At 38.0% G+C, this 14,651-nt stretch overlaps 1 protein-coding gene across 2 annotated transcripts in view; it reads left to right on the top strand.

Annotated features, from left to right (window-relative positions):
* The first annotated feature begins 279 nt into the window (after nucleotides 1-279).
* The window catches only part of abca12 (ATP-binding cassette, sub-family A (ABC1), member 12), a 55,329-nt gene continuing 40,957 nt past the window's right edge, over nucleotides 280-14,651 (top strand). Inside the window, exons 1-19 of one of the 2 annotated variants that reach the window (XM_026377055.1) lie at nucleotides 280-504; nucleotides 618-695; nucleotides 786-879; nucleotides 3,055-3,193; nucleotides 4,034-4,164; nucleotides 4,508-4,578; nucleotides 5,235-5,405; nucleotides 5,579-5,769; nucleotides 6,122-6,240; nucleotides 6,546-6,646; nucleotides 7,204-7,350; nucleotides 8,121-8,287; nucleotides 8,952-9,085; nucleotides 9,810-9,940; nucleotides 10,079-10,243; nucleotides 10,561-10,769; nucleotides 11,075-11,208; nucleotides 11,313-11,424; nucleotides 11,599-14,145. In XM_026377055.1, coding sequence (XP_026232840.1) covers nucleotides 630-695; nucleotides 786-879; nucleotides 3,055-3,193; nucleotides 4,034-4,164; nucleotides 4,508-4,578; nucleotides 5,235-5,405; nucleotides 5,579-5,769; nucleotides 6,122-6,240; nucleotides 6,546-6,646; nucleotides 7,204-7,350; nucleotides 8,121-8,287; nucleotides 8,952-9,085; nucleotides 9,810-9,940; nucleotides 10,079-10,243; nucleotides 10,561-10,769; nucleotides 11,075-11,208; nucleotides 11,313-11,424; nucleotides 11,599-14,145 — 4,829 coding nt within the window. In that variant the 5' untranslated portion in view covers nucleotides 280-504; nucleotides 618-629. The remainder of the gene's footprint in view (nucleotides 505-617; nucleotides 696-785; nucleotides 880-3,054; nucleotides 3,194-4,033; nucleotides 4,165-4,507; nucleotides 4,579-5,234; nucleotides 5,406-5,578; nucleotides 5,770-6,121; nucleotides 6,241-6,545; nucleotides 6,647-7,203; nucleotides 7,351-8,120; nucleotides 8,288-8,951; nucleotides 9,086-9,809; nucleotides 9,941-10,078; nucleotides 10,244-10,560; nucleotides 10,770-11,074; nucleotides 11,209-11,312; nucleotides 11,425-11,598; nucleotides 14,146-14,651) is intronic. The other variant, XM_026377056.1, reaches the window with a different exon arrangement.

Raw genomic sequence — 14,651 nt, forward strand, 5'->3', positions numbered from 1 at the left:
GAGAGAACTGTAGTGCTCCCTGACACAGAGCCTGAGCGACCTGGCTGTCACATGACAAAAGAAGAGGACCCGAGGACGGACTCACAGTTGAGTGAGTCATGAACTGATCACTTCTGTTTCCTGTCCTGCCGACTGAGCTTATGCAGCTGCTGCCATGTGGCGAGAGAAGGTACTGAAAAATGAACTGAACATGAGGACTCATTACTCCGGAGTCATCTAAAAGATTAGTTCAAATTGAACGAGCGTTCACGAAGGACACATTAGGTGGAGTTAGTTCGCACATCCCGCACGACACCCAGCGCAGGTGGAGGCTGTTGCTCTTTTGACTTTACATCTTTGAAGGAGGATTTCTTCTCTTTTTGGGTGCTTGAACTTGTTTGGTTGTTTTACCTGCCACAAGCGACGGACGGAGAGGGGCACCCTGCTGGCACGGACCCAGCGACATGACCTGCATCACAAGCCCGCGAGCTGCATCTGAACCGCTAAGAGGATAAACGCAGCCAGGTGGGTCCAGTGGTCAACTGATGGACTTCCTCAGTTTCCACTTCTCTGATCACTCTTTGTCATCGGACTGATTAATATTATTATTATTTTTTTGTCTCATATCATAACTTTAGCCTGCTCTAGTGATGGCCTTCTTCAAACAACTACAACTCCTGCTGTGGAAGAATGGGTTGGCAGCCATCAGACAGCCGGTGAGTGGCTCTCGGTGTATTCACACACAGGATGTCCCGCAGTCCTGGACCTGTACACTCATTACTGTTTTATGATAAATTCTGTTGTAGCTATGGTCCCTGACTCTGATCGCCTGGCCTCTCATCATCTTCATCATCATCGCTGTGACCCGCCACCAGTTTCCACCAATATTAAAACAAACATGTAAGTGCAAAGCTACACACAAGTGCCTTGATTCACATCCGTGCCGAGTTGGTAAAATGCATTTCAAAAGCCCTTCATTGTAAATCCATAAAACATTTCCATACAAGGGCGAGCTTTGCTATTCTCTCTTTGATATACAATGAGTCACAGATGGTATGGTGTCGTGCAATGTATAACAAAATAAACCACAAGCAAACAGAGTAATCTAGGAACCTATATCTAGCCTATTAGCTGCCAGATAGAAGACTCTTCATCAGGACAAATAAACCTCAAAAGGACAAATAAACCTTAATTTATGCTGTAAAGATAATAATAACATTACAGTTATGTATCTTACAGATTTTAAATGAAAGCTATTGCATTTCTGCTGGAAATAGGCACATAAGGAGTGTGAACCCAAGTACTCTAGTGCCTCTGTAGGGTTGACAATAGTTTGCCTTAACACGATGTTGTTTTATTGTTGGTTTTGCATTTTGATGAATAGCTCTTAGTGACATTCCAATGTCAAAGTCAAAGTCAATAAAAGTAAAGTTCAACTTAAACGTGAATCGCTCAGTTCTGCACCTCTCCCTTCATGGTCTTTGTTCTCTATTATTTTTTTAACCCCATGGATTTAAAGCACATATTTCATCTGTAGCAAGTGCTGGCAGGGGGTTCTTAGGGAGAGAGCGTTAATAGAGGGAGGAGGAGCATTTGCAACCAGTTGCTTTGTAAAAAAAACGAACACAATACAACAAGCCTTTGCGTCTCAGTTGCCAGTAAGCGCAATTCTTTAAAAAAAGAGTTGCACCTGCTGGTAAGTATAGGACAATTTTTTTAAATCTATGTACTTTACTCACTTTAATACAATTCACTTTTTCTCGTTTAGTGTTTTTTGGTGGATCCGATTCAGTGCGTAGATATTTCTGTGGTATTTAATAACCCCACTATAACCTCCTATAGAAACTGCCCAGTGAATCAGAACAACAGGACCTTCCCAACCCTGTTATGTGACCTCTGGTAATTTGTTTTTATAAGTGCTGGACACTGGCACAGCATTAGACCACACCTAAAAGAGGCAACAAAACCTTCTTCTGTATCATATTTAATTTAATGGTCAACATTAGCCTTGAATGTTGTATGCAGTTCCCGCTTTGCAAATGCATTTAAAGGGCTCCAAAATGATGATAACAAAGCAGCTCGAGAACAGACTCAGTTTTACTTATTACTTATAGTAACATAGGGTTTTTAGTTGTTGTTGCACTAATTATTTAATTTCAGTATAATTTCCTATAAATATATCTGTGTGCTAAAGGAGATATTGTTTTTCGTTTGTTTTTTGTTCATGCTGTACAGTAGTAAGGCTCAGCAGTGCTGAAATATATGTTTGTACCCGGCTTGGTTTTAGTGCCTGCCTTATTTTCAATGTGATTGAATTGACTGCCATTTGAGTGTATGGACGTCACTGTAGTGTTAAATATAGTAATTCTAGGTAATTGGATTTCTGAGTGTACATGTTAACTGTGACGTATCCTATGCTCAAAAATTATATCAATGAATACAATGTCTAATATTTGTGTACTAGGCTTTGTCGGAATATTATCATCTTTTCGAAAAAAGAGTTACATTAGCAAGAATAAGTCTTTTTCAGAAAAATGAGTGCAACCTTTTTCTTTTGTTTTGAGTTTAAGCAATGACTAAAAGAGTTTTCAGACAGAATGATGGTATGATTTATATATAGCTGGACCCAGATGTCTGGATATCATGATATTTATTTGTTAGCTATTGATATTCAAATATCTTGTTATATAAATGTTATATAATTTTGTTTATAAATGTAATATGTCAGTAATCATTTAACTGTAATTGTGCTGTTAAAATGTGGAAATGCATAGCCTTGGGAGCCTAACATGCTTCTCACTCACCATGATCCTGTGGCCAGAGATATCTCTATATAGTCAACAAATTGTCAAACAGAAATTAGACCAATTTATAGAAACATTATGAACCAAAAACAACCTTTTTAATGTTTTTCTGTGTAACTCACAGAAACGAGTTCACTGAAATGAAAATGATTTCCTAAATGTACATACATAACAGCAATAAAGGGCATGGTTTGTTAGAAAGTGTTCTTAATGTAGGTGGACTTTTTAAAACATCCTGATGACATTAAACACTTTGTCATGTCTCCTCCAGGTTACGTGGCACCCCGCAACCTCCCCAGCGCAGGGTTCTTCCCTTTCCTGCAGACCCTCATGTGCAACACAGACAGCACCTGTCACAACACATCACGTATCGTGGACCCAACTGAATCAAAATCTTCAGAAAATACAAGGTAACCTCATTCATCAGTAGAAACTGTATTAAATTGTATTGGACCTGTATCCAAAATAGCAACACTGTATGTATCCAATGTTGTATGACAAAAATAAAAGCTGTGCAAAAGACCCCTGAGTCATTGAAGAGAGACACATTTCAGCAGTCTCATGACATGATTAATTAGTGTGTTCAATGAAATATACCAACAACTGTAATGCTGTGGTTGAAGGTTCACTCTATTGTCTTGTACTATGATATCTGTCAACACCTGCAGGTTACATAACTTTAAAGAAACAAACCCCTTCATTCGTGCCAACCTGTATTCTTTGTTGTAGTTCACATGTACCAGCATTAGTTATGGCATAGGGTTCTTTTTATTCTGCTTTTGCTACCTACTGTTCAGCTGAATTCCAAAAGCAGGAATGAAGGTGGATGATAAAAACCTGTTTGTCTGATCTTGAACCTGCTGATGTAAGATTTGCAAAAACTTCCAGCCTACGCAGAAGGCTAAAGAATGGCCTTTGTCCAACTGGCTTTTAGCTTGACAGGTTTTCTTTTAGGGTGTTGTTTTCATTAGCTTTGCTGAAGAAAATGTTTGGCCATTTTGTCTGCAGTCTAAGCTGAATATGTAGAGCAAAACATCAACATCTGGTATTTTTACCGAGAAGAACACAGGATGAAGAAAACAAGAAAAATTGTGCTAAGAATAAAAACCAACCGCCTTCGAAGCTGTTTTAAGTTTAAAGAGAGAAGAATGAACCATTTTGTCAGAAAGACTAGCTTCTTTTATTTTAAAATTTCATACAGTAGGTACAACGTCTTTACTTCATTTAAACCTTTTGACTCTGTGTGACAGGTCGGGTTTCCGGCAGCAGAGTTCCCCACTGGCCAACCTGCTTCAAGGGAGAGGTTTCTTCAATGTTTCTTTAAATAAAGACTCCAGCATTAATCATGCACAAGCGACTTCCGTCTTGAAAAAAATGTTTGGTACGTTATTCCCCTCATAGACCCTCTTTGCAGTGTTTAATGAAAAAAAACATCTTCACTTCACTGGAGTTTATTGTTGATATGGAAACAAAGCAAAGCAACTACCAGTATGTATACTAAGCTAAACCTTCTCACATGTAAAGAAAGTTCATAATCTTTTCAACTTTTTGTTTAGAATTAAGCAAAAATCTAACACCAGATTGACCCTTTGGACCGTGTTGTCCAAAAAAATTAGGATTTGTCCATCTCATGTTTATATTACAAAGTAAATGTGATTGTGGGTATTGTAAGACCTACAGTACAGTCCTGCCGTTTCTCAACAATGTCTTGTTGTGTTTTTAAGGTTCATCTTTCCAAGACAGGATTAACAATGTCTCTCTCGGAATACCCAATACTACTTTCCCAGGAGATCAGGTGAGTTTTGTTAAAGTGTAATGGGAGAAGTAATGCTGACAGTAAAATGGAAGCTGTTTCCTTTGAAACTGTCTTTTTTCTTGTGTGTATAGATCATTGTTAAAAGAAGATGAACCCTTATTCTCTGAAAGAGAAAGGGCTTGTAGAAAGGATTCCAAGGTTTATTTGCTGTAGAATAAACAAAAAATGTCTTTTTATTCTTATTATTCCTCTTTGCTGTATGTAAGTCACATACACACAAGCAGTAGGACATTACGCCTGTGAAGATTCTCAGTCATGCAGGTGAAGTAATCTGGTAGGTGAGTCATGGTAACTGGACTGGCAACAAGAAACTCCAGTTCCCATGACTCACCTTCCAGTTAGTACAGCAATTATGTTTCAGTAGAAAGGAGGCTATTGTAGCAGCAGCTAATTTTGATAGTAGAGGTAGTTAATTTATAGTTAGCCCACTGGAGTCTAGAACTAACTATTAATATTGTTAAAAGTTAAAGCTTCACATAATATAATAATAGTTAAGAAATTTACATGTACACTGACGCATCAAATTAAAATATCTCAAAAATATTGTTATGGATTTACCTTTTAAATTAATACAGTATCTTCAGTTGAATGTTAACTAAAATAACCTGAATTTATATAAATCATGCTCTTTGCAGGAAACCTTGAACAAAATGCTTGAATCAGTGAACCTGGTGAAGAAGGCCATGTGCACCATGACTTTGCCCATGGTGGACACAGTGTCACCCAGCCCCCTCGCCTATGCTGCGGTCACTTTCTGCAAGTCTAACGACACTTTATTCGAAGTCTCGCTCCTCACGCTTAACCAGGTGCGTGTGTGTGTATTTCTGTGTGCTTGTGTACGCATATACTTTAGGGTTATGCCTTCATGTTTCAGCCTGTGATTATCAGCACAATGTAATAATTCTGTTTTATGCGAAGTATTTTTGTAAACCTACAGTTACAGAAACGTGTCCCCTCACAATTTTACTCTGGTTGTCAGATGCTGACGGAGATGGTGCTGACAAAACCAAATGAGACGATGAGAGCAGCTGAGGCGATGCTGTCGGTATTTGATCAGCTACAAAATCAGACCACTCTGTGGGAAAGTCTTTTAGCAGTTCCTCAGCTCTTCTCATCTAGTTCTGACCAAGTACTGGACAGCACAAAAGCCGTAATCACCAACTTACAGGGGTAATGTACTTTCAGTGAAGCAATGTGAATAACCCTACTCTAAAGAGCCTTTTTTTGACCTTATGGCAACACCAATGCTACTGACTGTTTGCTGTATGCTGTATAGGGTTCTGGATAAACATACTGAGCTGAGCTAAAATAAAATGTACACCTGGCCACATAATTTAAAAATAATGTGTTGGTATTGGGTTTCAAACACTCTGTGCAGAACACGATATCTGTGCCTTAAGTGTTTAGACCAGCAGATGGGTAAAGTGTGTGCTTTTACATTCATTATTAGTTCTGTCAGGTGTTTTCTGCGGGTTGTGTCTTCTTCTGAGAATTCAGTGTTTTCCTCTTGTGTTTTCTGTAGAGCTATGAATGTCATCCAGAACAGTTTCCCTGGAGCGGATGCCTCACTTTCTAGTGTACATCCACTGCTTGTTGGAAGCGTCAACACAATCCACTATGTTCAAAACTGGCCTGGCAAAGGTAACGCCATCAGCTGTATTCTACATACTCTGTGGTTATGCACAAATGCTTCTAATTACATTTATATAAATTATTTATTGTTTATTAGGTGTATTGATTATAAAAATTTATATAATGTGTTGGGTTTTTTTAATAAAAATGTTCATTACTTAAAATTTCTTATGATAATGAGTCACAATGAAGGAATGAGGCCCTGTTGTTTTAGGAAAAGTGCATTACAAACAAAACTCTCCTTGGTTCAGAAGATCTGAGGAATGTTGTCAGTCAGGTACTGTGTTAATAAGCAGTCATTTGAATCTGCTTAGATGTGTCGATTCCCCTTGGAGAGATTGTCACGTTGCAGAATGACTCACTGAATGGAATGGTAAAACAAGTTTTACAGGAAGTACAGATACCACTGGATAAGGTATGTATAATTTAATATCCCCATAAATACCTTATTTCATAACACAGTCTATGGTTCCTATTTATGTGAAATTAAAAAGCAATAAGCAGTACAGGTAATTACCATCTGGATGGATTTCCTCATGTTTATGTTTCAGTCCCAGTAGAAATTTTTGCAATTTCTCATTTTGATAATTTCAAGGTTAAAATAAAAACATTAAAAGCTGCTCAGTTGCCAAACTTATCCATCCAAATTGACCTTCTATCAAGTAATAATAAAATAAATAATAATAATAATTATTATAAGCATACATTGGATGAAGAAGGAAGCCTGGCAAAACCCACCTACTAGCACATGTAAAGCTGACTAATTAACATCTTATATCTTGTTTGTTAAAACACCAAACTGCTGTTTTATGTTAGAGGAGGTTGACCACAACATTTTGACCTTTGGGAGGAAACAAAGAAGCGATAACATGTAACTTGATGACTTAAAGTGGTGTTGGCTGGTGGATTTTCAAATTTTAAAGCCATTAGGACAATTTCACTATAACTACTGTAATTTTCTCTCTTCCATAGGCTGTCGGCCTGCTATTGAACAAGGACATTGTGCATTCCTACTTGTGTGACAACAGCAGTAATTCAATTTTGCTAACAGCAGCATGCACCACAGGCACCACGAGCATGCTTTTGGATTGGATCAGCCCTGACATGGTTGCAAAGCAGGTAGGCTAGAATAATATTTTATTATTAATATAATAAATCACAGCCATCAGAAGATGCTCATTTACTTGATTTGTGTTTGTGTAGCATTTTTAGGTTTACTTTTGTATTGTTTGTGCTAGTCTGTCTCTTGTAGCTTGTCTGTTTTTGTTTCCAGATTTGCTCATGTTTTGCATTTACAATGCCACCTACACAAACAGTTAGATTTCGAGTGTACTAAATAATTATTCTGCAGCCACAAGAAAGCTGTGGGGTATTGCAGAAAGCAATTGCAAGTCCCAGGTTGCACCTGGCGAACAGATACCTAATTAGGTTTGCTGCTACAATAGACATGTTTTGATGAGATAATTTCCAATAAGAAGCTTCTAACTAACATCAGTAGGGTAGCTAGGGGCTGTTTTTACTATGTTAAATATTAAATATTGCTCAAAAAATAAATCACACATGAATTAATTAATATATTACTATATTCTATAGTAATACTGGCATATACAGCAGTGACATGCTTGGACATGTCACCTGAGGATTCAGTGCATATGGACTAACAACTTAAAGTAGTTGAAGTGTATTGCTTTAACCAGTTATGATCTGTTATATGAGGTCAAAACAAATTTGGTGAGAGAACAGTCACATACTTTGAAAACCAAAGAAGTTCCAAAGAAGTAAAAGAACAATGCAAAAAAAATAAAGAATTTCCATTGCTTTTTTTAATAGTGAGGATGGTAAAGGATTAATTTTGGAAATCATCTCTCTTTCATCCTTATTTTTTCCAGGTCGTCCTGGCATGGAGTAAGGATGTTGCTCCACATGACGTGTCCTTCATCAAAGGGATGGTGAACGGTATCACTGGAGGGTCATCCGCAGGGGGACAGGGAAGCTCCAACACCGCAAGGAACCGCCGTAGCATCGACACACAACCACAAAGCATTGAGGAGGAGCTGTAAGTGTACTGAATGTTCACAACATACAGTATATTTACATTTACATTTACATTTAGTCATTTAGCAGACGCTTTTATCCAAAGCGACTTACAAGTGAGACACAAGGCAAGCAAACAAAATCTAAGTCAAGCAGAAAAAACATCAACGCAAAGTGCTATCAAAAAAGTGTTTCTGTATATTGCCAAACATCGGTGAACCAGATCTCTTAGAAGTTAAACTAAAAGCTAATAAGATTGAAAGAAATAAACAGGGTTCCTAAATATCTCGGTTCTCGGAAGGTTCAGAAAAGTGGAATGAGCTATTAATAAATTTATGTTAGGGGGTAGTTGTATATATTTGTCCAGTATCAGAAAAAGGCTGTAAAAATTTTTTTGTATTATTTTAGTGTAACAACCAAAGCTACATGAAGGACATTGAAAATGATGAGATGTTTTTCCCCTCTCTTTTTATTGAATTCCTTGTTCTTTCACACCATCATATACCATCTGTTATGTCTCTGTCTTTCTCACCATCTTCTTTCTCCACCTCTGAACTTAACCAGGCTTTTTAAAGTTTTTACCATCTCTTTGCAAATCTGAAGATAAATCTAAGAGACATGAACACTAACATCAGAAGTGTAGTGTCCACAAACCTTAACTTGAGTCTGGACTTCTGCTTTGGCAGATTTTTGAGCTTCGGTGAAGTGGTGCTGGAGCTATTACAAATTGCCCCTAGTTTGGATACGATTGTCCAGCGTATCCTCAGAACGGGTTTTCAGTCCATGAAGTCAGCGACATTGACCCTTGACACTGCAGCAGGTAAGTTTGCCCTGTCGTAATGGTGATAGTTTCTCTACACAACATCTTTTATTTTAAAGATTCACTGTAAAATTTAACTTGGTATTTTAACCTAAAAACACAAGTCAAGTCAACAAATGCAATTTTTTCTTCTAACACAACAAAATGTTATCTTGACTAAAAATTGTATGGTGTGCGGACTTATGTCTTTGGTTTGGTTGATTTAGATTTATTAGTTTATTGAACTAGTTACGTAGTTGTTTGGACATAAAAATCTAGTCTCTGAACTAATCTTCATCTGAAAAATCTGTTGAGCAAACTTTTCAAATTAAGTAAAATGGTTGTGGTACTTTAAACAAGCCATCTGCACCCAGTGGCTTTATAATCATTGTAGATGTACTGGGGTATGCACTGAATTCAACACCAACCTTTATCATAGTTCACATTGTTTATACTGGTGTGAAAATAAACAACTGTAATCTAATGTATGTATGTAAGTTTCCATCATTACTATTTTTGGTAAAGTACTAAAAAGAACAATATTTTAAGAGCAGTAACTCAACAAATGCATGCTGGGAAGTCTAATAATATGCTAATTAGCTTTAAATTCTTTCCATTTATTTAACGAATTGAGTGAACTCTAACAAATACATTTATTTAACTCATAATTATAAGTTAAAAGACTTGGTAAGTCAGAGCAGCTAATGTCAGAGCAGCTAATGTTAACACTCTCATTTGGTTGCAGAAATGATGGCCGATGTTCTGAAAGATGCCGATCAGCTCCAGCTGACCTATCTAACATTGTTGACAAACCAGACTGAGGCAAGCATTTGGATTGATCGTGTTCTGTACAGTGGGATGGAAACGGTTATGAAGGTATGTGTATTAGTTCTTTATTTTTATGTTGTTTTCACAATTTGTTTTGTATTTCACTACTATCTGTTGACAGTCATATATAATACCATGAAGTTTTTTATGACAGTATAAAAACATATAATACCTATATTATTCTAGATGCTGGCATCTGATTCTTTAACATGTGAAGATCTCCTGGGTCCCTTTGAGTGGCTTTTGAACACTGAGAGCATAAAGACTGAGGTGTGGAGTTCACTAATCTGCCAGAACAACTTTTCTCTACAGCAACAGCTACTGGTGGACTGGCAACCATTGGGACAGGAGGTAAAAGCTGTTAAAATCCATCTGATTTGATTCTAAAATGATATATTCAATTTACATAGAAAAAGGCTGCTTCAAATTAATTGTTATTACTATGTGAATTATAATATAATTAATATTTTCAGGAGTGAAAGCTAAACTGCTCTTTTTTCTGTATTGTTTTCTGGGTTGTAAGTATTCAAAAACCTACCCACAGTTCCGATGACACAAGTTGAGTGTTAAATAATTGACACAAAAATATGTTTGTGCTTATTTTCACTTCACTTCATAATATTCAACATAACTTAGGTGTCAGGTTGTCTTTCATCTTATTTGCACAGATACTAGAGGTGTACAGCATCCTCACAGGCCAAACAGACTTCAATGTAACACTTCCCATGATTCTTGCTGAGTGGCAGAAGTTGGTCAATAGCAGTCTGCAATTTAAAGAGCTTTTGGAAAGAGTGACCACAGAACTGGATGGAGAATATTGGATGAACTGGATGCCAGACAACAGCACTCTTAATGCTAATGAGAGTCTTCTACAAAGGTCTTGAGAGTATTTTTTTAAATATATTTTTTATTTCACTAAGCTGCTGTACTCTCCATTTATGCTATTTAAGTAAAACTCATAAATGCTCTTAAGACTTGTAAAGAGGGAAAGCAGTTAATAAAGAATGGATGGACAGATATAAATTTGACTTACATTTGACAAAGTCCCCATTTAAGTGAATTTAGTGGAAGGAAAAAGAAAATTACATAATAGGGACTTTCCTTTTCCACCATGACGTGTTTTAGATGTGCACAGTGTCTCATATCATGCTGTTGTTTGTCATTTCACTGTTTGCACTGTAGTGTTTCCTTGTTCGGGGTGACTTTGGGAGAAAATATTGAGACAAGTGAACAGTGGTCTGAAGTAAAGAGCTATTTCCACATGGCTTACTGGATTTTGAACTACAGGCCTGGTGTCACAACTCAGCCAGCAAACTGTGAGTCTCTTCTCTTCTTTTCTCTTCTCTTTTCTTTTCTTTTCTTCTATTCTTTCTAAATATTAATACTTTATTTGTTTACGTATGCCATGCCATATGTTCAGGTTCTGTAAACAACAACACCTTGGCCATTCATTGCGATACTGGTTTTACCTGGCCACTGTTCGTTCAAGCAGTGAACCAGGCTCTGATGTCACCAAGCGAAGCCCTGGTGAAGTAAGTGACAAAACCTGTTAACAATGAATGTAATTTAAACTTACTATTTTATTAAAGCTTTTAACTATTCACTTGTTACTTCAGTTAACTTGTTAAAAGGAACTGAACTGCTATTTACAGTGTTTTGTAATATGATGAAACACCCTCCTTTCTCTGTCACTCTTTTCTCTGTAGCTGTATCGAAGGAACATTGAATCTGCTTCAGTATGCGTACGGTGACCTCTTAAACAGTAACCTGACACGTAACTTGGACAGCTTTTTCCAGAATGTCTCCATCCTTACTCAAAGCAACATGTCCAACCCTAACAGCGTGCTTCCTCTCCTTTTTAACCTGTTGAAGCCTAAATGCCTGTCATCACTGCTGCCTCTCTTCCTCAGTGATGCACCCCTTAATGTTTCCACTATTACTGATATTGCCTCAAAGCTTGGCAGTCTCCACCAGTCCAATTTAACCTCCAATGAGACAGACCCAACAATGCTGGAACTTGAACAGCTGATAATGCAGTTCCTCTCTTTGGAGGGTAACCTCACCCTGCCTATATCCCATGTCATGGGGTACAGTCTGCTTAACTATTTTGAGTACTTCAACCTTGATGATGTGACTGATCTCAGAGAAGCTATCCAGCCTTTCATGAACAAGACCTCAGCAGGCCTCATAGATGCTATCCTCAGTGCCATAGAACTTCTGAAGACAGCTATAGAGTCCCCAAATGGTGACCCAGTTACCATCACTTTTGGGTATATACGCCAGCTTCGAGAATTGGTGATGTCTGTGCTCAGACTTCATAAAATTGATAATGTCACGTTACCAAATGGACAACTGAGCCCAGCACAAATCAATATGCTTTCCGAGGATATCATCAACTTCCTCACCCATGAGAGCCTTCAGAACCTTACTTGGGTTGGACCAGATGCTGCCCAGAATATTGTCATGCAGAAATGTGTCACATTCCTACCACCTGGAATCCAACAGGAAGCTGCTCTCTTTCTCCAGAATGTCAGAGCACTAGAGTACCAGATATCTGAATATACAACAGGCCAGAACTGGTCAGCTGCCATCTTAGAAATCTTCACATTCCTGAATCAAACATTAGATGTTATGCTCTCAGCCAGTGGTAATGTCACCATCAAAATAGCTGCAAACAACTCTGTTCTGGAGGGATCAGAGTGTGAGGAAATTGCATTAATGTTCTTTTCACTCTTCCTGTCTCCAAATGATGATGCTAATGTAGCAACATTCAATCAGACTCTTCATTTCATTAGGTTGATCATGGCTACACAAAATATTTCTGTGTCTGGAATCCAGAATGCTCTGGAGCAGTCAAACCTAACCCTCGAGGAGCTGCATAACCTGGTTGCACTAACTCAAGCTGTCGATATATATGGCCTGTTGGATAATATAATGGAGATTATTATTGCTAGTCAGTGTCTTAAGCCACAGCAGGACTCAGTGGTGACAGCTAAGTGTGTTATAGGACTGATTGATGAGATCAGCAGTTTCCTGATTCAACTGCCTAATTTCCATAATGAGACAACCATCCTCTCCCTCATCCCATTAGCCATCAATAGAACTATAAGTGACATCTTCCAAGTCAACTTCAGCTCCAATCCAAACGTGGCTCTCATACAAACCTTGTACAGCACCCTGGCCAATGTCAAGATGAACCTCCAGCTGATCCAGTTGAACACACCAGAGATCATGAATGAAATAAAAGTGGTGGAAGATCTGATACAACTGATTGCCAATATGGAGACATTTGATGTTAACACCTTGATGATGGACCCCATGTATGTTCAAAAAGTTTATCTGGAGATTGTGGATTGGTACTTAAAAAGGTTGGAAAATATTACCAGCAGCAGCTCGCTCTCAGAGCTCCTCCATCCATTTTTCTACCTCACAGAAATGCAATTGACATTACAGCTGGCACAAGCAAATTTCTCATCATTTGTTAGTAACCAGGTTATGTTACTGATACACAGCCTACAGTATCCAATAGATGATGCAGGTGTGAGCAAAATTGGTGAGACAGCTGTTGAGATTTTCCAACGTCTGTTTGACTTAATACATTTCGGTCTAGAGGTGGAGAGTACCGCCACAAGTTCAGAGCTGTTCAACACAACCATCCTGAATGCCACAGAGCTCCACATTAAGCTATACCTTGACCTGATAGAAAAGTGGATGCAACAACCCAATGTCTCCTCGGCTCTCACTAGTTTGCTTTACTGGGGAAACTCCTCCACGAATGTCTCCACCCATGTGACAGACATCCAGCAGTTGTTGGAGACACTGGATACTTTTCTCAGTCATGATCAGCTGGCCTATCTTTCTGTCATTGACAATATCACCCAAACCCTTACCAATGCTCTAATGTTGGCAGAGCAGTCAGGTGGCCTACAGAGCGAGGACTTCTTAGATGCCGTCTTGGAAGCAGTTGTAAATGCAATGCAGATCTTTACTGGAGACACAAATGCCCTGCCAGTCTCTACCCAGGGAAACATCCTCAAAATTGTTCGGGATTTGTTAAAACTTATTGTCCAACCAGGCATGAGTTTTACCTCGTCACGTAACACCTACGTCATCATCCTCAATACAGTTCAGAGTGTCATCCAAAACACGGTACCAGACCTGTTCAGTGAATACATCATTTATGGACTCAAAGTAGCAACCACATATGCGGAGAGCATGTCCACAGCTCAAGGACCAAACGACTGGAATCAGATGTGAGTAATGCTTCTACAGTATGTTGCAAAGAACATTAACAGTTGTAAAAGGCTTTGACAGAGAAACAAATAAATAGCATAGTCATGTTAATTAGACAAATCATTTAATATATGTTACCATTACCCTTTTATTCTCAATACAACACTGAATCTTTGGAAATTGTTATGTAGTAATTAAGGGATATTGGAAAGGGCCTAAAATGATAATGTCATGGTGCTGAAGAATAAATCTACAGGTTACTACTAATACTACTAAGTAAAATAATATTCAAACTTTATGCTCTTCTATATTAACTTTTACTAGTCTCATTATCCTAGTTTTCAGCAGGCAAGTGAAAATTCACTGCTGCCTAGTAAAAACTGGAAGACAACAAAGTCACTGATTATGTTATGAAGTTTAATTATGCATATGGTATCTAGAGAACAATTTTAATGTATTATCAATCGCATTTTTTTTATTTGTCTTAAAGAAGTCAAACTTCTATTCAGGGGGCTTTTGCTTGTAC

Source organism: Anabas testudineus, chromosome 21 (assembly GCF_900324465.2).
Source record: "Anabas testudineus chromosome 21, fAnaTes1.2, whole genome shotgun sequence".
NCBI lineage: Eukaryota > Metazoa > Chordata > Actinopteri > Anabantiformes > Anabantidae > Anabas > Anabas testudineus.